The sequence below is a fragment of the Piliocolobus tephrosceles genome, chromosome 20, assembly GCF_002776525.5.
Source record: "Piliocolobus tephrosceles isolate RC106 chromosome 20, ASM277652v3, whole genome shotgun sequence".
NCBI lineage: Eukaryota > Metazoa > Chordata > Mammalia > Primates > Cercopithecidae > Piliocolobus > Piliocolobus tephrosceles.
This window is the reverse complement of record NC_045453.1, coordinates 8,803,681-8,826,049: the sequence shown is the minus strand read 5'-3', so window position 1 is coordinate 8,826,049 and position 22,369 is coordinate 8,803,681. Positions and strand designations below refer to the sequence as shown.

Genomic DNA, 22,369 nt, shown 5'->3' with positions numbered 1-22,369 from the left:
ACCTGAGGTCAGGAGTTTGAGACCAGCCTGGCCAACATGGTGAAATCCCGTCTCTACTAAAAATACAAAAATTAGCCAGGCGTGGTGGCGGGCACCTGTAATCCCAGCTACTCAGGGGGCTGACACAGGAGAATCACTTGAACCCGGGAGGTGGAGGTGGCAGTGAGGCGGGATCGTGCCATTACACTCCAGCCTGGATGACAAGAGTGAAACTCTGTCTCAAAAAAAAAAAGAAGAAGAAGAAGAAGAAGAAGAAATTAGTTCCCAAGTGCTGCTGGTCCAGCCACTGCACTTTGAGAACCACTGGACTGTGGGAGGAATGCTTACTGAGTAAGCATGTGCTAAACTGATTCTCATCCTTACCAGACTTTATAGGGTGAATGGTTCCATTTAACAGATGAAGCAATGGAGGCAAAACACATGAAGAACCACCCCCCGCTTTCTGCCAGTCAGAATGTAATCATTATGCTGATTAAAGAAAATACTGTAAAGGATTTCTATCCCTCACCACACATCCCCTCATCTTTCCTGGCTATATAGTATCAAAGAGCTTAGAGCTAAATTTGGAGAGATATGGCAGAGGTGATCACCTCAAAATTTTAGCACAGAGGAAGCAAATATCAAGGAGGAGAAGGAACTGCCAATTGACATCCGGCAATAAATCTTTTGCTACTTATATTAACTAGACTTGATTCTGTTCTCTGGGACTGAGCCAAGAATAACAACACACACACCACTCCCCTAGTGGTACTGGTAAGTTTAACAACCAGCTTTCCTGAAAAACATATGCATGTATATAAACCTTACTGTTATAAAGAATGTGTTATACACAATTTATAAACAATAAAATATACCATACAAGAAAATAATAAAATATCCCACACAGGAAATTCCATACAGCCAATCAGCTCTCACAAAATTCTTTTGTGGGTTTTGGCTGAACTCTTGTATCCATGGCCAGTTTATAGTTGCAACTCAACCATGATTGGACAAATGAAGTTGCATCCCAATCCATTCTCTTCCCAATAAATTCAATGTTATTAAATCTGACTTGTGATATACTGTTCTATATCTCACCCTCACATAAATTATATTTATTAAACTGAAAATTTTTTTTAGCTTTAGCACTATGTATGTCAGAATTTCACTTGTTCAATGGTATAACTTCTATGATGAATGCGATAATAGCTTTTTTAAAATTAATTAATTTTTTTTTTTGAGACACAGTTTCACTCTGTCACCCAGGCTGGAGTGCAGTGGTGTGATCTCAGCTCACTGCGACCTCCACCTCCCAGGTTCAAGAGATTCTCCTGCCTCAGCCTCCCGAGTAGCTGGGACTACAGGTGCACACCACCACGCCTGGCTAATTTTTGTATTTTTAGTAGAGATGAGGTTTTACCATGTTGGCCAGGCTGGTCTCAAACCCCTGGCCTCAAGTGATCCACCCGCCTTGGCCTCCCAAAGTGCTGAGATTACAGGCGTGAGCCACCACACCCAGCCAGATAATAGCTTTTATTTGTTTTTATTTATTTTATGTTTTTGAGATGGAGTCTCACTCTGTTGCCCAGGCTGGAGTGCAATGGTGAGATCTCAGCTCACTGCAACCTCCATCTCCTAGGTTCAACCAATTCTCCTGCCTCAGCCTCCTAAGTAGCTGGGATTAGGCATACGCCCCCACGTCCAGCTAATTTTTATATTTTTAGTAGACATAAGGTTTCACCATGTTGGCCAGGCTAGACTCGAACTCCTGACCTCAAGTGATCCACCCTCCTCAGCCTCCCAAAGTGCTAGGATTACAGATGTGAGCCACGGCACCTGGAGAGATGATAGCTTTTAAATATTGTTAGACGACTTCATTCTCTTCGCAGTGTAGCAGCTATAGACCCAGGCCACTTTTAAATTTAATCTGCATTATAAGCATTTTCTTTTATCACTTTCCTAAGACAATCAGCAAAGCCCTAAACCAAGACCTGACTTAGGGTGTTTGCTGATTCCATTGTATAAATTATCCAACCATGGCTGATTGTAAGCTACCAACATGAGGTCACTGAATGTGGAGTTGGGAAGAGATGCTCACAACTGCATAGTATTTCTACCAAAGAGACACAATAGACATAACCTGAAGAGAAAAACTAGTAAAAATGCAGTAACATCAGTAGGAAATGATGAGTTTTCAGTATGTATTACTCTTGTTTTCCTTCTTTCCTGCTCTTTCTTGCTTGCTCGCGCCTTCCTTCCTTCCCCCTCCCCTCTCCTCCCCTTCCCTCTTCTCTCTCTCTCTCGTCTGTCTTTTTCTTAGAGATAGGGTCTTGCTATGTTGCCCAGGCTGGATTCAAACTCCTGGGCTCAAATGATCTTCCTGCATGAGTCTCCTGAGTTGTTGAGACTATGGGCACCAGCCACCATGCCCAGCTCCTAATTTTCCATATAACTTATTTAATTGTAGGTTTATAGCATCTAATTTTTAATAATTATTAGGTTTAGCAAAAGTCCTGAAAATTTAACAATGAGCTCTCACAGGCAGGTACAAGCCAGTGCCACAACGAATCTTGCTTCCTCCTTTTGTCTAATGGTTAAATATGTCAGGGCTCATCTCCCACCTAGCCTCCTCCAGGAAGCCCTTCTTAAAGCCTCCAGCCTTTAGAGAGTTCCTTCTCCTGAATTCTTGTAACTTGCAGAGTTTGCACCAATCACTTTTTTTGACACTTTTCTTTGTCTATGTATGGAATCTGGTGGAGGAGATCTATAGAGAAAACCAGTCTTTTTCATTTTTGTATCCCTCCAGAGCCTGGACCAATGTGTCATGACCTTGGCAAAAACTCAACAAATGCCTGTGGTGTCTTAACCTGTAAGAAACAGACAGAAAGGTCAGCCCAAATTCTAAATCCAAGTTCTTGAAAAGAGCTTTGGAGCCAGAGAGACTTGGGTTGAACCCTGTCTGTGCACCTCATCAGCTGTGTGGCCTTGGATAACCACTTCACCATACTGTGCCTCAGTTTCCTCCTCTGTAAAATGGGAATAATAACAATACCAACCTCCTTCAGGCTATAGAGACTAAAATGAGATGAAGCATGTGAAACACAGAACCTAGCATACAGTAAGCACTTGAGAAATGGGAGATTTTCTTTTCATCATCAACCAGCAGAGAAGGTGGCAAAGGACATAAAGCAATTTGCAAAAGATAAAATGTAGATCATAAACAAACATGATAAATCTCGCTAGTAGTCAGAAAAAATATCAAATCCTCAGTATGGCAGCAATTACAACCTAATAAACTAGAAAACTTCTGAAAAAATGACGTGCAAGGCTGGCAGAGCTGTGGTAGTACCAACAAAAAGGTACATCCTGGACACTAGATAATGTGCGTCTCTCCTTTTGGAATACGATTTGTTGCAGGAGCCATAAAAATTATGATGCTGAGAGTTGAGTCCAATCTCTCTCTCTGGCTGCAAGACTCCACTGCAGTGGTCCCTGTACCTATGGCTATGGCCCCTTTGAATAAAGTCTGCCTTACAAAACAAAATTATGATACCAAGAAATTCCACTTTTGAAACTCTACTGAGATGATGGGCTTATGGATGATTTCTTCCGTTTTTCCAGAAAGTTTCCTAATGTGATCATATCACTTTTACAATTTAAAGATAATTTAAGGTGGGGTTTGGTGGCTAACGTCTGTAATCCCAGCACTTTGGGAGGCTGAGGCAGGTGGATCACTTGAGGCCATGAGCTTGAAACCAGCCTGGCCAGTATGACGAAATCCCATCTCTACTAAAAATACAAAAAAAATTAGGCAGGCATGGTGGCACATACCTGTAGTCCCAGCTACTCAGGAGGCTGAGGCGGGAGAATCACTTGAACCCGGGAGGCAGAGGTTGCAGTGAGTCAAGATTGCGTCACTGCACTCCAGTTTGGGCCACAGAGTGAGCAAGACTCTGTCTCAAAAATAAATAAATAGGCTGGGCCTGGTGGCTCATGCCTGTAATCCCAGCACTTTGGGAGGCCGAGGTGGACAGATCACCTGAGGTCAGGAGTTCAAGACCAGCCTGGCCAACATAGTGAAACCCCATCTCTACTAAAAATACAAAAATTAGCCAGGCGTGGTGGCAGACACCTGTAATCTCAGCTACTCGGGAGGTTGAGGCAGAAGAACTGCTGAAACCCAGGAGGCAGAGGTTTCAGTGAGCCAAGATTGTGCCATTGCACTCCAGCCCGGGCTGACAACAGCAAGACTGTCTCTAAACAAACAAACAAACAAATAATTTTAAAAGTGATCTGGCATCATTAAGATTCAACAGCCAAATGCATAATTTAAATATGCATCTATATGTAAATAGGCATGCTTAGGAGCTCAAGGCCGGAGAATTCCTGGGTCCTCTTTCTAACACAATAGCCATATATCTTAATGTCTCCAGCCACGCTCTGAGAGAGGCAGGCCTCTTACAGCTGGGACATGGAAACTCTGAAAAGGAAGTAAATTGCACAGGTTTCTGAAAGGGGCTCAAACTGACCATCAGGCCACGGGACATGATCTTAGGCATGCTCCTCAGAGGTTCACCCTCATCCCAACCCCCAGACTTTTCACCTTGCTGATAAACATGATGAAGGATGACTCTCCAAAGTCTTTTGAGATCAGCTGCCCATACGAGAATCTCTCTATCTTCGACATGTTTACAAGCTGCCAGAGCTTCTCATCAGACCATGATGTAAACAGATCCATCTTCCTGTGGGAAGAGCCTGTTAGAACTCATCACCCCCATCACACAAGGTGCCCAGACATTAGCAATCTGCAGGGGGCACATGTCCTTCTCCTGTGGAAGATGCCTGGGTGGAAGATTTCACTGCTACCTGCCCAATCACCTGGCCTTGCCTATAGTTACTCTCCTACTTGCTATCACCTTGGCTCCCTCCACCTTTTCCCAAGGTCCTCCCTTCCAGTCAAGCTCCCCTCTTTGCTGCTGCTCAGATGCCCCTGGGTGATCCAGCCTCTGTGCTTTTCTCACCTCTGCTCCTCCTTCCAAGAACCTTCTCCTCCTCCAGCCCTGCCATCCCTCCCCACCGTGGCTCATGAAGCTAGTCCCCACTCCAGCTCACAGCTGTTCTGTCCCCCAGCTCAGCAGTTCTGGCCCTACCTTTGCTTTGGGCAGTTCATCCAAACCCCATGTCCCCCTGGCCTGTTGGCTTCAAATACTCAGCTCTGGGCCTGGGGAGTGGGACATGTCTGGACTCCCCTCTTTCTGCCTGCTGCTTCCTGTGGGTGAACCCACCCTGCAGTGACTGCCCCTTCTCCTGACCTTGACCACCACCTTCACAGGCTTGCCCGCCTTCATATGCGGCTCCAAGGGCTGCCAACAATCATCTCAGAGTTTCTCGCCTCCAACAGGTTAAGGGCTTGGAACTTAACTGACTCAGGTGGACTGAGTTCGTTGAATCAGGTTAACTCAAGGTGACTCAGGCCTCAATGTGTGCACTGAGTTAAGGTCAGGGCACCAGAGGTGACCGTGCTCAGTGCCACGTCAGGGACGAAGGTCTGGAGACACCAGCAGAAAAGTAGGGCCGCCATAGAAGAAGTACCAACCATGTGCCAAGCCCTGGGCCATACACTTCCCACAGCCATCCCATTCCATCCTCACCATGACCTTGGGAGAAGGGTCTCCTTTTCCCCATTTTACAGAGCAGGAGGACCTACGCAGGGTCACATCACTGACACCCTAAGAGCTGAGATTGGAGTCAGACCTATTTTTCCACAGTATGAAAAAAAGAAAAAAGAAAAAAAAGGACAGCTCCTCCCTTTAGGACTAAATCCCCGCTTTTCCAATGGAGGAAGCTACCTCTCTCAGCCCCAGCCACAGGGACCAGACCCCTCAGCCATCACACTTCTGTGTAGCTGCGCAGCCCTACAACCTGAATTTTCAGGGCCAGTGCAGATACTTCATTGGATTTTTACTCCTTTTACATAAAGGCAAATAACTGAGGAGCAATTAAATGAGATTTCACTTGTATATCCTTATGTGGCCTTTCATGTATGTAAGTATTCAAAAACCAAAAATCTTTTGCCATGTGTGAGTTCTGCTTTTAGGTTAAATATGATACCCAGTTATGGTGCTTACTTTCTGACTCACATGTGGTTGTAATTATTTATATCCTGTTATTCACCTTACTCAATATTTATTTGTTGAGCACCTGCATGTGTCTGGCAGTGTGACAACATAAGGATTACAGTAGTGACAAAGACATATCTGGTCCCCATCACCATATTGCTTACTGAGGGGGCATATAAACTGTAAAGAAATGACTACGCAATCAAGAATTATAGCTTGGGCCAGGCGCGGTGGCTTACGCCTGTAATACCAGCACTTTGGGAAGCCAAGGCAGATCACTTGAGGCCAGGAGTTCAACACCACCCTGGCCAACATAGTGAAACCCTATCTCTACTAAAAATACAAAAAAATTAGCTGGGAGTGATGGTTCATGCCTGTAATTCCAGCTACGTGGGAGGCTGAGGCAGGAGAATTGCTTGAACCCAGGAGGTGGAGGTTGCAGTGAGATGAGATCATGCCACTGCACTCCAGCCTGGGCAACAGAGCGAGACCCTGTCTCAAAAAACAAAAAAAGAATTATAGTTTGGGCTGAGCACAGGGGCTCATGTCTGTAATTCCAGCACTTTAGGAGGCCAAAGTGGCAGGATCACTTGAGACCAGGAGTTCAAGACCAGCCTGAGCAACATAACAAGACTCCATCTTTACAAATAATAGAACAATTAGTTGGATGTGGCAGCACACCTATAGTCCTAGCTACTAGGACTGTGCTCTGTCATCCAGGCTGTAGTGCAATCGTGTGTGATCACAACTCACCACAGCCTCGAACTCCTGGGCCCAAGTGATCCTCCCACCTCAGCCTCCCAAGTAGCTGAAACTATAGGTATGTGCCACCACACCCAGCTAATTTTTTTAATTTTATATTTTGTAGGGACAGGGTTTCACTATGTTGCCCAGGCTGGTCTTGAACTCCTGGGCTCAACGATCCTCCCACCTTGGCCTCCCAAAGTGCTTGGATTAGAGGAGCAAGCCACTGTGCCCAGTCCCATGTTAGCTATTCTTACTATTATTATCAATAGGGAAGGGATATTTGAGCTAAGACCTGAAGGTATAGTAGGAGTTTACAGAGAGAGAAGGTGGGTAGGAGGTGGGACTTCAGAGCATCCCAGACAGAGAGAACAGCAAAGAGTATGTTTCCCACCAGGCCTAGGACACACAAAGTCAGGCAACTAATAGACACACAAGGGGAAAAAAATGTTGAATGAAGGCAGAGTCACCTAAAAAATTCAAACCGATATTGAGCATCCTTCTGAACTTCCTGGTCCAGTTTATTAGCAAAGAAGTCCTCCCGGTCAACAACCAGGAACTCTGTTTCTTCCATACAGACGATGGTGGACCTCCTCAATGAAGCATGCAGAATGTCCATTTCCTGTTGGGTGGACAGTGCAAGGGCAAGTGTGAGGCCACCTCCACTTCCTGTCCTCAGCCTTACACACATCTTCCCTGCCTCCAGCTTCTCCCTGAGTTCTCTCCTCACCAGACTGCGTGTTCCCCGGCCCCCTCTATTCTCCTGCACATTCTCCCACTGTGGCCCACTCCTCTTCTTCTTAATCTGCCGCTTATGGAAAAAGAGGTAACAGGCCTGAACAGGCCAGAGGGGAAGAAGCTGGAGAGTCCTCGCTGTGCAGTCACTACATCTCTAAAGGGCTGAACCAGGAACATACTTCTTAAACATCACAGATGAAGAGGCTGATCTTGGTCCAACTCAATTAGCATTTGACAGGTAAGGGCACTGGGGCCCACACGGGACAGTGACTTGTACAGAGTACTAGGCAGGACTGGGCCTGGCTGAGAGGTTCTAGCAGAAGTCCTGTCACCTCCACGCACTCCACCCCAGGAAACTGGGTCCTTCCCCTAGGCTTACCCCAAAACAGCTACCCTTGTGCAGCAATTTCAGGTGGGGATCTAGGAAGGCACTGCTGCCATCCTCGTCGTTGGTTATTGCAACTGTGCCCAGGTAGATGAAATAAAAGCTGTTGCCCTTCTGCCCCTTCTTGATGATCACACGCCTGCGACCAAACCTGGGAAAAGACCATTGCTAGTTGACTGGGTAGTGACACGGGGGCAGGTCCATGCTGCGAGGAGCTCTGGACTGGTTGTGCTCTTTGCTCTAGGATATAAGAGCACAGACGGACCAGAAGGGCCCTCAGGACAGCCCAGCCCTGCCAGTCAAGCTGGAGCCTTTCACTAACACCTATCCCATTGCCTGCCTCGGCTGGACTGAAGCTTCCTGAGAGCAGAGCCTTTGCCAGTCTGGGTCACTGCTGCGTGTGCTTGGGCACAGTGAATGCTCATTGAAGGTAGTGGAATAAATGAGTGAACACATGCTGAAAGCAATGAATGGGTTAGTAGAGTCGCTAAATGATTAGGAGGACTGGCTTTAACGTTAGCCGAGGATCCAAATCCTGGTTCTGCTCTTAGCTGTGTGACACTGAGCAATGGATATCCCCTCTCTGATCCTTGGTTTCTCTTGTCTGTAAAATACAGATGAGTATGCCCAGAATGAGACACAGATAATGGTCTTATCATAATTACCAGCAGCCCACTATCCAACTGGGCACCCTTAGGGTAGAGGTGACCAGGCCCAGAGCAAACAAGGAGTTCTTAAACTCAGAAGGAACTTTCTGCATTTCCTATGCAAGTCCAAATCTCAATTCTTTCAATATTTATTCATTTCCTTCATTCATTCAATAAGTTAAATATCAGTGGTGTCTATTAGGCACCATGAGGCCAGGTGTGGTGGCACATGCCTATAATCCCAGCACTTTGGGAGGCCAAGGTGGGAGGACTGTTTGAGCCTAGGAGTTTGAGGTAGGGACAGGGTCTCACTATGTTGCCTAGGCTGGTCTTTAACTCCTGGGCTCAAGGATCCTCCCACCTTGGCCTCCCAAAGTATTGGGATTACAGGAGTAAGCCACTGTGCCCAGTCCCGTGTTAGCTATTCTTACTATTACTATCAATAAGGAAGGGATATTTGAGCTGAGACCTGAAGTTGCCACATCCAGCTAATTGTTCTATTATTTGTAGAGACAGAGTCTTGTTATGTTGCCCAGGCTGGTCTTGAACTCCTGGCTGGGCAACAAGGTGAAACCCCATCTCTACAAAAAACACAAAGATTAGCCAAGCATGGGGGTGCACACCTATAGTCCCAGCTGCCTGGAAGGCTGAGGTGGGAAGATCACCTGAGCCTGGGAGTTTAAGGCTATGGTGAGCCATGATCACACCACTACACTCTGGCCTGGGTGACTCTGTCTCAAAAAAAAAAAAAAAAAAAAAAAAAAAAATTGGCACAATGAACAACATAGACTTTGTTTTCAAAATTATGGTCACATACAGGATGTAAACGAGGTTTAAAAATGCTTTAAGAGATTTCAGTGCAGGCTAATTGAGGAGCACAGAGAAGGGGCCTTAGGAAGGTAAGACAAGGTTCTAGTATGGTGCTTGAAGTGAGTCACCCAGGGGGACAAAGAGATGGAAGAGGGTCCCAGGCACAGGGACCACCATGACCAAAGGTGCACAGGTGGCCGGAAGCACAGCACATTCAAGGGATAGCATGTACTTCATAGATAATGTGCACTTCACGGGAAAGGAAAATGGGAGAAGGCAAGGTCAGGGGAGTGGTGGGAGAGAAATTCAACTGGTCCCACCATAAATGGCCTCCAAAGCTCAGCTAAGTTTGAATTTTACCCAGAAGACAATGGGTAAAAAAAAGTCTGCCCTTTAGTCTCTGTCAGGACTGATGAGCAGCCATTGTGGAAGTGCCCCTATGGCAGGGCCATTGCCCCCAGCTCTGAGCTCATGGCCCTGCCCTCAGCAGTTCTGCTCTTCCTCCTCCCACTCCACACTGCCACCTTCTGTTCCTTCCTGACTCGCTGGCTTGACCAGCAGCAGGGGAACCAACACCCTGCTCAGGGCAGATGATACCCACTTTGTTCCATCAGTTTGTCCATGTTGCTCCCCTGCCTGCAATGGCCTTCCCTCTCTTCTCCACTATTCAGATCCTTTCAGGAACTCAGGTCCTACTTCCTCCAGGAAGCCTTCCCTGACCCAGCCCCCAGCAGCATCTCCTCTTCTGACCTCTCAGAGAGTACTCACTGGCCTCGTGATTCTGTGGCAAACTCCTGAGGGCAGGGATCAGAGGACGGACAGAGGACCACACCAGGCTAGAGTCACTACTGCCCAGGCTCCATTGTGGCTATGGGCTTCATGAGCTACAAACCAGTATGAGCCCGGAATCTTTATCAATGTAGGAAAGTGGCAGGCCAGGCACGGTGGTACACATCTGTAATCCCAGCATTTGGGGAGGCTGATGTGGAAGAATCGCTTGAGCTCAGGAGTTCAAGACCAGCCTGAGCAACATAGTGAGCCTTTGTCTCTACAAAAAAATACAAAGGCCGGGCATGGTGGCTCACGCCCGTAATCCCAGCACTTTGGGAGGCTGAGGCGGGCAGATCACGAGGTCAGGAGATCGAGACCATCCTGGCGAACACGGTGAAACCCTGTCTCTACTAAAACAAACAAACAAACAAAAAACAAAAAAATTAGCTGGGCATGGTGGGGGGCCCCTGTAGTCCCAGCTTCTCGGGAGGCTGAGGCAGGAGAATGGTGTGAACCTGGGAGGCGACGGAGCTTGCAGTGAGCGGAGATCGCGCCACGGCACTCCAGCTTGGGCGACAGAGCGAGAATCCGTCTCAAAACAAACAAACAAACAAAAAAAGAAAATACAAAATAAAATTAGCCAGGAATGGTGACGCCTACCTCTTGTCCCAGCTACAAAGGAGGCCGAGGTGGAAGGCTCACATGAGCCTAGGAGGTAGAGGCTTCAGTGAGCTGTGATCATGCCACTGCATTCCAGCCTGGTTGACAGGACGAGACCCATCTCCAAAAATAATAATAATAAAAAGAAAAAAGAAAGAGGAGATGGCCCAGGTGATAACGACTAGCTAGGAGACGGCAGGAATATTCAGCTGGGAAATGGGATTTTGAAGATGAGGGAGCACAGGCACTGTTCACTGAAGTAAAGATGACTATAGCTATAGCCAGAGAGCCCCTCAGAGACCATCAAGCTCAACCAACATTTTTGGGAAGGGGAAAGGGGGACCCAAGGAACCCACAGCTTGCTGAAGGTCACAGTAAGCCACAATAAAGTCAGAGTTAGAACCCAAATCTCCAAAAGCAGACATCTGTTGCTTTTGCTGTCAAGCATCTGATCATATTTTTCCACCAATCACACCCTGATTCTCCTTTGGGGAAACTACCCTTTCTCAACACTCAATCAGAGCATCACTGACCTCAGTGGTAATTCAAGCAAAGCCAAGCTGGTTCAGAAAGAATTCATCCCAAGCTCTGATGTGAGTGACTGAAAAGAGCTTTTCTTTCTTTCCATCAGATTAAACTAAAGAGATGAGTTTGGAGCTGAGACTGCAGCAGCCATCTCACCAGTATGAGGGGAGAGTCTGGCGGAGAATGACACTTATATGAACAACATCCCTGAATTCCTGCCAGCCTGAAGCTGGAGAACTATCCCAGGACTTACCAGATACATGAGCCATGAACACGTTCCCTTGAGCTGGGCTTTCAGATACTGGCAACTAGAAGAATCCTGTCTAAGCTGCTAATTCCCAGTCCCAGAAATAAACCACAACTAGCAGAGGTCTTTCACAATAACACCTCAATTGATCTTCCCCCAAATCTTATTATTATCCTTAATAAAATCCATAAAATCTATATTATTATCCTTATTTCACCGATGAGGATACTGAAGCTCAGAAAGGTTAAGTGGCTTGCCTGAGGTCACATGGGGCATATGAGGCATTAAATTCCAGAGCTTCAGCTGGACAGTGGCTCACACCTATTAATCCCAGCACTTTGGGAGGCTGAGAGAGGAGGATAGCTTGAACTCAAGAGTTTGAGGCCAACCTGAGCAATATAGCAAGAACTCATCTCCACTAAAAACAAATTTAAGGCTGGGCACAGTGGCTCACACCTGTAATCCCAGCACTTTGGAGGCCGAGGCACGCGGATCACGAAGTCAGGAGATCGAGGCCATCCTGGCTAACATTGTGAAACCCCATCTCTACTAAAAAATACAAAAATTAGCCAGACATGGTGGCGGGCGCCTATAGTCACAGCTACTCCGGAGGCTGAGACAGGAGAATGGCGTGAACCTGGGGGGCGGAGCTTGCAGTGAGCTGAGATCCGGCCACTGCACTCCAGCCTGGGCGACAGAGCGAGACTCCGTCTCAAAAAAAAAAACAAAAACCACACATTTAAAAGAAATAACTGGGTGTGGTGTGCCTGTAGTCCCAGCTATTCTGGAAGCTAAGGCAGGAGGCTTGCGCCTGGGAGGTCCAGGCTGCAGTGAGCTTTGATCGCGCCCCTGCACTCCAGCCTGGGCAACAAAGCGAGACCCTCTGTCAACAACAAAAATTCCAGAGCTTCCAGTGCCACAGTTCTTTTCCTTTCCATGACACCACTCTGCCTGGCATAGAATCTTACTTTATAGACAGTGGTGACACACTCTTCTTGATTGGGTTAGAACAAAGCAAATGGTCCTCTCTGCCTCATCTACACTTCCACCTGTCAAAGCTACCTGTTCAAACACAACTTCTGGGAAACTCTTGACCAAGCCAGCTGAAGGGTAATAATCTCCCCCTGGAGCATCTGCACTGATCACAAAGGGTCTCAATCTGCAGTTAGTTGTCACAGCAAGCCACAATCAAGTCAGAGCTTACTCCTTAGACTATGACTTCCATGGAGGAAAATATTAGGGTACAAACCTATGGTCAATTTAAATCCTAGATTTCCTTTTTTCTTTTCTTTTTCTTTTTGAGGCAGAGTCTTGCTCTGTTGCCTAGGCTGCAATCACAGCTCGCTGCAGCCTCAATCTCCCAGGCTCAAGTAATCCATCCTCAGCTTCCCAAGTAGCTGGGATTACAGATGCATGCCACCACCACCATGCCCACCTATTTTTTAAAAATATTTTTTGTGTAGTGATGGGGTCTCACCATGTTGCCAAGGCTGGTCAAATTCCTGGGCTCAAGGGATCCTCCTGCTTTGGCCTCTCTAAGTGCTGGGATTATAGGAATGAGCCACTGTGCCCAGCCATATCTTGTATTTTCAAGACAAGCCTTACCCAAATATTCTGCTAGGCTGACCCTCTTGAAGCCACTGAGCTGGCCTGGAAATGGCAATATTTCCACATGTACCTCTTAGACTTTTCTAGTACAGGGCACTTCTTATATTATGGACCCTTAGACAATCTGGTAAAGTATTCACAGAATGTTTTCCTTTGTTTTGTTTTGTTTTGTTTTTTGGAGATGGGGTCTCACTCTGTCACCCAGGCTGGAGTATAGTGGCACAATCTCGGCTCCCTGCAACCTCTGCTCCCAGGTTCAAGCGATTATCCTGCCTCAGTCTCCCGAGTAGCTGGGACTACAGGCGCCCACCACCACACCCAGCTAATCTAAATAATGTTTTAAGTGTACAAAATAAAATCCAAAATAATTACAGTTAACAAATTTTTGTAAACCAAATTTGTGATAAAGCAATATATTTGTATCTTTATTAGGACATTGAATAACAAGATCTAGCAGCAGATCTAATAACTACCATTATTTTGAAGATGTGATGAACATACATTTTTTGAGAAATCTGCAACAACTCGAATATGATGTGAAAATATCTGTGATTTCTTTCAGTGAAAAAGTCACAGGGATGGCTAATATGATAGTGGTTTGTTGCCTATAGTCATGATTGAAGGAAATAATAAATTTCATCTAGAGGTTAATGAAAATAGAGACATTTCTCATTCAGGTTCACAGACCCTGTGCTAGTGCCTATCTAGATATGGTACAATCAACTGTGATCCATTCTGACTTTTAGAGCCTAGATTCCAGTTTCAGCGCTGCTTCTTATGGTCTGGGTGACCTAGGAGGAGCCATTTTCCCCCACAGAGCCTCAGTTTCCTCATCTGAAAAATGAGGGAATTGGACCAGATCCTCTCTGAGGTTCCTACTAGATCCTTTCCAGATTTAATGGCCCTTTACTTCTCTAAGAGTCTCAATAAGTGAGTGAGATAAAGGGTGCTGCAACTACAGCAGTGGGTGCTAAAGTGAATGGACAGAAGACTTCATTCACGGCTAACACTATACAGAGGGGTGGGCAGGACCTGCCACACCTTCTCGGCCAGGCTCTTTTGCTCAGTTCAGCCTCAGCTTGGGAGCCAAGGGCTGTGCCCCTCACTGACCGTTCAAAGCGCATGACTTTGGCCAGGAGCAGCTGAAGGGGCTCTGCGTAGTTCCGATAGCTATCCAGAACCTGCAAGATGTTACAGACGGCCTGGATCTCATCCTCTGTTCTCCAGGAAGGCTTCTTCTGCATGATCTGAATGGCCTTTGGAGGAAAGTGACCCTGGGGAGAGAGGACCAGAGTGATACAGGGGACCCAGCAGTTTCGCCCATGGGCCAGCGGGCAACACCCCATAGTCCTGCTCGTACACTTCCCGTTCCCTGTACCACAGTGGCTGATATGTGATGAGTGCTTACTGTGTGTCAGGCACTGGGATAAACATTTTACATGCCCATCTCACTGCATCCTCGCCAGCCCAATAACTGTTATTCCATTTGACAGATGAAGAAACTCAGGCAGGATTAGGAATAGATCTGACACATATCAATGCTGACATCCCCCGACCTGTGCTATTCGTTGACCTTCCCAGGCAATACAGGCTTCCCTGGGCTCCAGTGGTCCTGCAGAGTTTGCTCAGCACACACACAGAGCAGTCAGGGGAGAACTTCGCCTGTGTCTCATCCCAGACCTCAGCGTGCTGTAGGACACTAATGAGCAAAGAGAACCTTCCAGAGACTATTAGCTAAACCTTTTCTTCTCCAGTGAACCAGGCCTCATGGACCAGCACATTCACCTACCACTCCCACCTGCTGAGGAAGTGGTACTGTGAGTTGTGAAAACCCCTCAATGGCTTCTCTCCAACCTCATCTCCTACCTCTTCCCTTTGTTCTCTACACTGGAATTTTCTACTTGTCCCTGGCACATGCTAAGCTTGGCTCTGTCTTGAGGTATCTGCCTGGGCTGTTTTTTCCGCCTGGAATATTTGCTCCCTGGGTTTTCTCGTGGACATGGCTGACTCATCATTCTGGTCTCAGCTCAGATGCTGCCATACCCTCAGTGAGTCCCCACTGGGTCAACTTAGCTAAAAGAGTAGCCCCTTCTTCAGTAGGCTCTTGCTATAGAGTGAACATCCCCTCCAAAACTTGTGTCGAAATATAATTGCCATTCTGACATTATTAAGAAGTGGATGCTGGGCACAGTGGCTCATGCCTATAATCCCAGCACTTGGGAGGCCAAGGCAGGGGGATCACTTGAGGCCAGGAGTTTGAGACCAGCCTAGGCAACATAGCAAGACCTTGTTTCTAAAAAAAAATTGTAGAAGTGGGACCTTTAAGAGGTAGTTAGTTGACGAGGGCTCTGCCTTAATGAACGGATTAATGTAATTACCACGAAAGTGGGTAACTTACTAGTTAAGTTTCATCATAACTCCTAATTAGCTCCTCAATGGGAGGAGGAGCTAATACACAACTTAGTATTCCTCACAACCACACACAGATCTAGGCCTACCTTAGGAGCCAAAAAAATGTCTGGGATGGGGAAAAGGGAATACACTTCAAATAGGGCCTAGGAGACTTGGCCCCTGTCTGCTTCTCAAACACCATTTCTCACCATTTTCCCTTCACTCACTGCAGGCCAGCCATACCCCTACTGTGTTCCTCCAGCAGACAGGAAGGATCAAGAAAGAATGACTGACCATAATCCCACTACCCAAAATTAGCCATTAACATCTGGTATACTAACTTTCTCTTTGTTTCTTAGGTATAAGTAAAATTTTTGGAAATAACACATATTTTCCATTAGAAATCAGAACAACACAGATAGTTAAAATCCTCTTAAATATATACACCACCCCAATACAGATCTGCTCCCCACCATCTGAGTTTATCACTTTTATGTAGGCATATGTATGTACCCACAGAATACATAAGACTATTTTGTATTTTAAAATTTACTGCTGGGCATAGTGGCTCATGCCCGTAATCCCAGTGCTTTGGGAGGCTAAGGCAGGAGGATCACTTGAGCCCAGGAGTTCGAAACCAGCCTGGGCAACATGGCAAGACCCTCATCTCTACAAAAAATTTAAAAATTAGCTGGGCATTGGGCCGGGCACGGTGGCTCACGCCTGTAATCCCAGCACTTTGGGAGGCCGAGGCGGGCAGATCACGAGGTCAGGAGATCAAGACCACCCTGGCTAACACGGTGAAGCCCCATCTCTACTAAAAATACAAAACATTAGCCAGTCGTGGTGGCGGGCACCTTTAGTCCCACCTACTCGGGAGGCTGAGGCAGGAGAATGGTGTGAACCCGGAAGGCGGAGCTTGTAGTGAGCCCAGATCACTCCACTGCATCCAGCCTGGGCAATAGAGCAAGACTCTGTCTCAAAAAAAAAAAAATTAGCCAGGCATAGTGGCACACACCTGTAGTCCTAGCTACTGAGGGGCACTAAAATGGGAGGACCGCTTGAGCCCAGGGAGGTTGAGGTTGCAGTGAGCTGTGATTGCATCACCGCACTTCAGCCTGGATGACAGAGTGAGACTCTGTCTCAAAAACTAAAAATAAAAAATTTACATAAATGTCAGACTATAGACATCACTTGGGCAACTTGCTTTCTTCAGTGTTTTTCTAAACAATGTTTTAAAAATGTATCCATTGTTTCCACTGTCTGACAGTTGCTGCAATAATTGAGTCTATGATTCTAAGCCTCTCTAATACTAAGGGTTCAGCATTATTAGAGGCTCAACATGGACTATACTGAGGCTTAGTTTTCCATCAGAAAACAAATGCTGTGCTGAGGGGCAGGTTATATAACAATGTGTGTGTGTGTACTATATATTATATATAATTTTTACTTACATATAATTCACATGCCCTGTAAGTCACCATTTAAAGTGTACAATTCAGTGTTAAATGTATTCACAGAGTTGTACAACAATCACCACACTATTTTGGAAGCTTTTCATCACCCCAGAGAAACCCCATACTCATTAGCATCACTCAAAGGGCTAGGCTCATTGTTTTATGGGGGTGGGGTGGGGGCAGGGGGACAGGGTCTCACTCTGTCACCCAGACTGCAGTGCAGTGGCACAGTCATAGCTCACTGCAACCTCCATTTCCCAGGCTCAAGCAATCCTCCCGCCTCAGCCTCCCAAAATTCTGGGATTATAGGTGTAAGCCACCATGCCCAGCTGATTATTTTTATTTTTTAATTTTTAGTAGAGACAGGGTCTCACTATGTTGCTCAGATTGGTCTAAAACTCCTGAGCTCAGGTAATCTTCCTGCCTAGGCCTCCCAAAGTGCTGGGATTACAAGTGTGAGCCAGCACATCTGGCCTAAGGGCTGGTTTTTACATTGAGTCTCCAGCTGGGTTCAGGAGTGCACACCTGTAATGCCAGCTACTCAGAAGGGTGAGATGGGAGGATAAATTGGCTCTCTACTCTTCTCTATGTTGGAACCAGAGTCAGGCATGATTTAACTGAGCGCCACCTATAGGCCTTGCCCATAAGAAAGAATTTTCCCTTTGTGCCTCTTCCCTCCCTCTACTGCAGTGCACAGACTTGCCCTCATATCTAGAGTTCTGTGGCTCTCACATAGGCCCCTAGTTTCTCCTGCCTGAAGCATAGAGCCTGATTAACATTTCAGTGCCCAGTGTCACACACTAGCCAGCCTGAAGAGCTGAAGAGTCACAGAGCTTGGATGACTTAACTGAGTATGCTTCATACACAAGGGTGCGTGAAAAAATAAGGCTATGCCTAGGAGAGGCAGGCAACAGAAGCCATACCTGGGCTCCAAGAAGAGAAAGAGGTGGGGCAGGAGATGGGCACAGGTGGCCCTGATACCCATTATAAAGTTCTGTTCTTTCCCCTTTCCCTGAGGAAAAAAAACAACATGGCTCCTCCAAGCCAGGGTCAAGTCAGGTCTGCACTGGTGAGAATTTCAGATCTTCCCTATAAATAGGTAGACTCTTTTAAATTTTAAATTGGATTTTAATATTTAATACCCAGGATATCGTGGAGAGAAGCCAAGAAGATAACAATGATGAGATTGAAATTCAGGGAACAAGTCACATAGTCCAAAGCTCCCGCAGATATAAAAGCATTCCCTCATCAAAATGAGAGGACTCTATTTCAGAGAGGGGGCCTCACTCTCTCACCCAGACTGGAATGCAGTGATATGACCATAGCTCACTGTAGTCTTGAACTCCTGGCCTCAAGTGATCCTCCCACGTCAGCCTTCCGAGTGTCAACAGGTGTGCTGCACCCGAATAAGACTCTTGAAGAGTATCTGACACCCAGGTGTGAGAGGTGTGCCCAGCATCTCTCAGAGAATTTAGGGCAGAACCAGAATTCACACAGGTCAGCCCTTTCCCACCACCCGAATTCTTCCTCTCTCTGGGACTCTCACATCCTCTGCTTTCTTTTCCTGCTGTTTTCCCATGGGTCCAAGCCCAGGGACTCTCTCCCATTGGTTCTGCTCAACTATGCAGTGACAGCTGGTTCCTAGATGCTCAGTCTTGGAGCTCCAGGGCTGGAAAGAATCACTGAGATCAGCCACTTTATTAATGAGGAAACAAAGTGACCAACTCAGGGTAACAAGCTGAGTTGGTGGCAGAGACTAGACTGAAACCAGCTCTGCTGATGCCCAGTCAGGGTTTCTTCCAAGCCAGGGTGCAGAAAGAAAATTCCCTCACAGCAAGGTTCGATCTATGCATACCTCCTCTGCAACGAAGTCCATGGTATCAAATGTGACTCGGCTTTGCATCTTTTTCTGAAAGAAAGAAGGCAGGGAGAAGAGGGAGAAGAATCAGCAAGACTGCCCCTAGAACTTTGCATCTAGAGCCCTCCTGTGTACCTGGACCACCATGGTGGGCAGGAAGCCATGGGAAACCTCCTTGCAGCTGGCCCTTTCAGGCCTGCCTCTGCTCGAAAGCCCCAACTCAGCACTAGGCTTGGGTTCAGCATTGACAATATATGGTGAAGGCAGAGAAATATGGGGGTGGAGAGAAGGAAAGAAGGATAAGGAGGAAATAGGAAAGGAGAGAGAAAAGGAAGGGAAAAAAGCAGCAAACAAACAAGTATAGAGGAGAAAGAAAAGGAAGGATAAAAAGAAAGGAACAGGCTGGGCACAGTGGCTCATGCCTGTAATCCCAGAACTTTGGGAGGCCGAGGCAGGCAGATCACGAGGTCAGGAGATCGAGACCATCCTGGCTAACACAGTGAAACCCCACCTATACTAAAAATACAAAAAATTATCCAGGCGTGGTGGCGGGCACCTGTAGTCCCAGCTACTCGGGAGACTGAGGCAGGAGAATGGCGTGAACCCGGGAGTCGGAGCTTGCAGTGAGCAGAGATTGTGCCACTGCACTCCAGCCTGGGTGACAGAGCAAGACTGTCTCAAAAAAAGAAAAGAAACACGGTCACCACAGTGAACAAGGCCCTGAAAATGCCCCCTGCACCAAAGTAGGGCTATAGGAAAGAAAGTAGAGACACGAACAGAGTCAGCATGTGGGCATTCAGAAAACCCTGGTTATTGTGACTCCTGAACTGCTTCTGGCTCTTTTGATCACTGTTGAAATGGAGACCACTTCTCCACTCCCAAGGTTTCTTTCCACGTGGAGGGAGGTGTATTAGTAGAACACTACTGGCCTCTCTCCTTCTACAATGAGGAGTGACTTAAACTCTTTGATGAATCTGGAAAGAGAAAAACTAGGCATGATTGTCTCCTTCCCTCTGAGCCCATATTTTGCTCCACCTTTCCCTGCCATGAGTTTCGGCAGCAGGCCTGCTGTTGCAGTGGAGACTGCCTTGGTCCAGCGTTGCCTATGGCTAGGCATGTAAGGCTGTCTAAATCTGGCGTTCAGTATTAGGTAAACCTCTTGGTTGATGATATAAGTCACCCTCTCCAACAGAAGTCTGGTCATTAATAAAAGTGACCATTGGGTCTCTCATCTGCTTTTCCTTTTGTCTTCTTTCTCAGTTCTGAGCTTGGGCCAGGAAGTGGGGTACAATTTATTGGGCCTCTTTAAGCCCTCATAATCCTGCTGAGCCCAGCTGCTTACATCCCAGAAGGAGAAGATAGGGTGCTTCCAGTGAGCACTCTCAATGATTTGATATTCCCGGAATCCCCTGAGGCCTTGGCGGAACATTTTACACACTCGGATCATTATGATGATATCCGTGGCAAACTGGTACAGTCCCTATGGAAACAAAGCAAACAAGATCAAAAGAAACAATCTGTTCTCAACAGTCAACAGCAGGCTGGATGGCGCTGAACAAGGTAAAATTTACCAGGATTAAATGCAGTAGTGTACTGGAGTGATGGTTACATTTTCAGGAAGTTTGCAAGCCCCCTGAAATTAAGTTGGTAGCTTGAAACTGGCCACGGTAGGAGTACTTACGCTACAGAAATTGGCAGCTACTAGTCAGGGCATCTCCTCTCCCCAGAAGCCAGTCGTTATGTACCAGCAAACCAATTAAATGTCAAATCCTTCACTTCCATCCACAAAGTAAGTGGCACAACTAATTGCAGGCAGTATAGGTACGATGTACAAAGCCTGAATTTTAGAATCAGATAGATCTGAGGGAATAATGGTAAGAGGAATGCAACACTGTTGGCTGTCAAGATGAAGGGCCCACAGGCCAAGGAATGTGGGTAGATTTTAGAAGCAGAAAAGACTGTGAGCCTTGAGAAAGGAATGCTCACACCTTGATTTTAGAACAAGAACATCTGTGTCAGACTTCTCGCCTACAGTACTGTAATATAATAAATCTGCTCTGTTTTAAGCCATGAAATTGTGGTAATTTGTTATGGCAGCCATAGAAAATTAGTATAACACCTAATCCAACATGGGCCATCCTATCTTTTCCCCAGGGACTGAGAACAAGTGAATACAGAGGATAGGGAAAAATCCAGGATGTAGAACAATCTATAAATCAATGAACCCAGTTTCTTCAAAAAGTCAATTTAATGATGAAAAAAACAAGACATGGGGGCTGCTCTAGATTAATAAAAATTCAAGAGATATACCAACGGTATGCTTCTTGACTAGATACTGATTCATGATAACAAGCTATAAAAGGCACGCTAGGCCAGGTACGGCGGCTCACGCCTGTAATCCCAGCATTTTGGGAGGCCAAGGCGGGTGAATCACTTGAGGTCAGGAGTTTGAGACCAGCATGACCAACATAGTGAAACCCTGTCTCTCCTAAAAATACAAAAATTAGCCTGGCATGGTGGTGCATGCCTGTAGTCCCAGCTACTTGGGAGGCTGAGGCAGGAGAATCGCTTGAACCTGGAAGGCGGAGGTTGCAGTGAGCTGAGATCGCGCCACTGCACTCCAGCCTAGGTGACAGAGCAAAGGCACTCTAGGGACAAATAAAGAAATTGAATATGACTGCACATTAGATAATAGTAGGAAAGCAGTGCTAATTTTCTTAGTATAATAGTGGTATTTGGTTATATGGATAATGTCATTATCTTTAAGAAAGATATGTCATAAAGTATACAGCTTACTTTCAAACAATTCAGCAAACACATATACAAATACATAAAGCCAGGCCGGGCGCAGTGACTCATGCCTGTAATGCCAGCACTTTGGGAGGCCAAAGTGGGCGGATCACCTGAGGTTGGGAGTTCGAGACCAGCCTGACCAACATGGAGAAACCCCGCCTCTACTAAAAATAAAAAATTAGCCAGGTGTGGTGGCACATGCCTGTAATCCCAGCTACCAGGGAGGCTGTGGCAGAATCGCTTGAACCCAGGAGGTGGAGGTTGCAGTGAGCTGAGATCACGCCATTGCACTCCAGCCGGGGCAACAAGAGCCCCCCCACAAAAAAAAAAAAGAAAAAGGCCGGGCGCGGTGGCTCAAGCCTGTAATCCCAGCACTTTGGGAGGCCGAGACGGGTGGATCACGAGGTCAGGAGATCGAGACCATCCTGGCTAACACGGTGAAACCCTGTCTCTACTAAAAAATACAAAAAACTAGCCGGGCGAGGTGGCGGGCGCCTGTAGTCCCAGCTACTTGGGAGGCTGAGGCAGGAGAATGGCTTAAACCCGAGAGGCGGAGCTTGCAGTGAGCTGAGATCCGGCCACTGCACTCCAGCCTGGGCGACAGAGTGAGACTCCGTCTCAAAAAAAAAAAAAAAAA

The 22,369-nt window shown here is 46.6% G+C and overlaps 1 protein-coding gene across 2 annotated transcripts in view; it reads right to left on the bottom strand.

Moving 5' to 3' along the window:
- Positions 1–22,369, bottom strand: part of CNBD2 (cyclic nucleotide binding domain containing 2) — a 74,311-nt gene that overhangs the window by 33,567 nt on the left and 18,375 nt on the right. For both annotated transcript variants that reach the window (XM_023220554.2, XM_023220555.1), the window contains 6 exons: positions 20,282–20,419; positions 18,937–18,990; positions 14,344–14,507; positions 7,960–8,116; positions 7,313–7,464; positions 4,583–4,721 (listed from right to left, as the gene is read on the bottom strand). In XM_023220554.2, the coding sequence (XP_023076322.1) occupies positions 4,583–4,721; positions 7,313–7,464; positions 7,960–8,116; positions 14,344–14,507; positions 18,937–18,990; positions 20,282–20,419 (804 nt within the window). The remainder of the gene's footprint in view (positions 1–4,582; positions 4,722–7,312; positions 7,465–7,959; positions 8,117–14,343; positions 14,508–18,936; positions 18,991–20,281; positions 20,420–22,369) is intronic.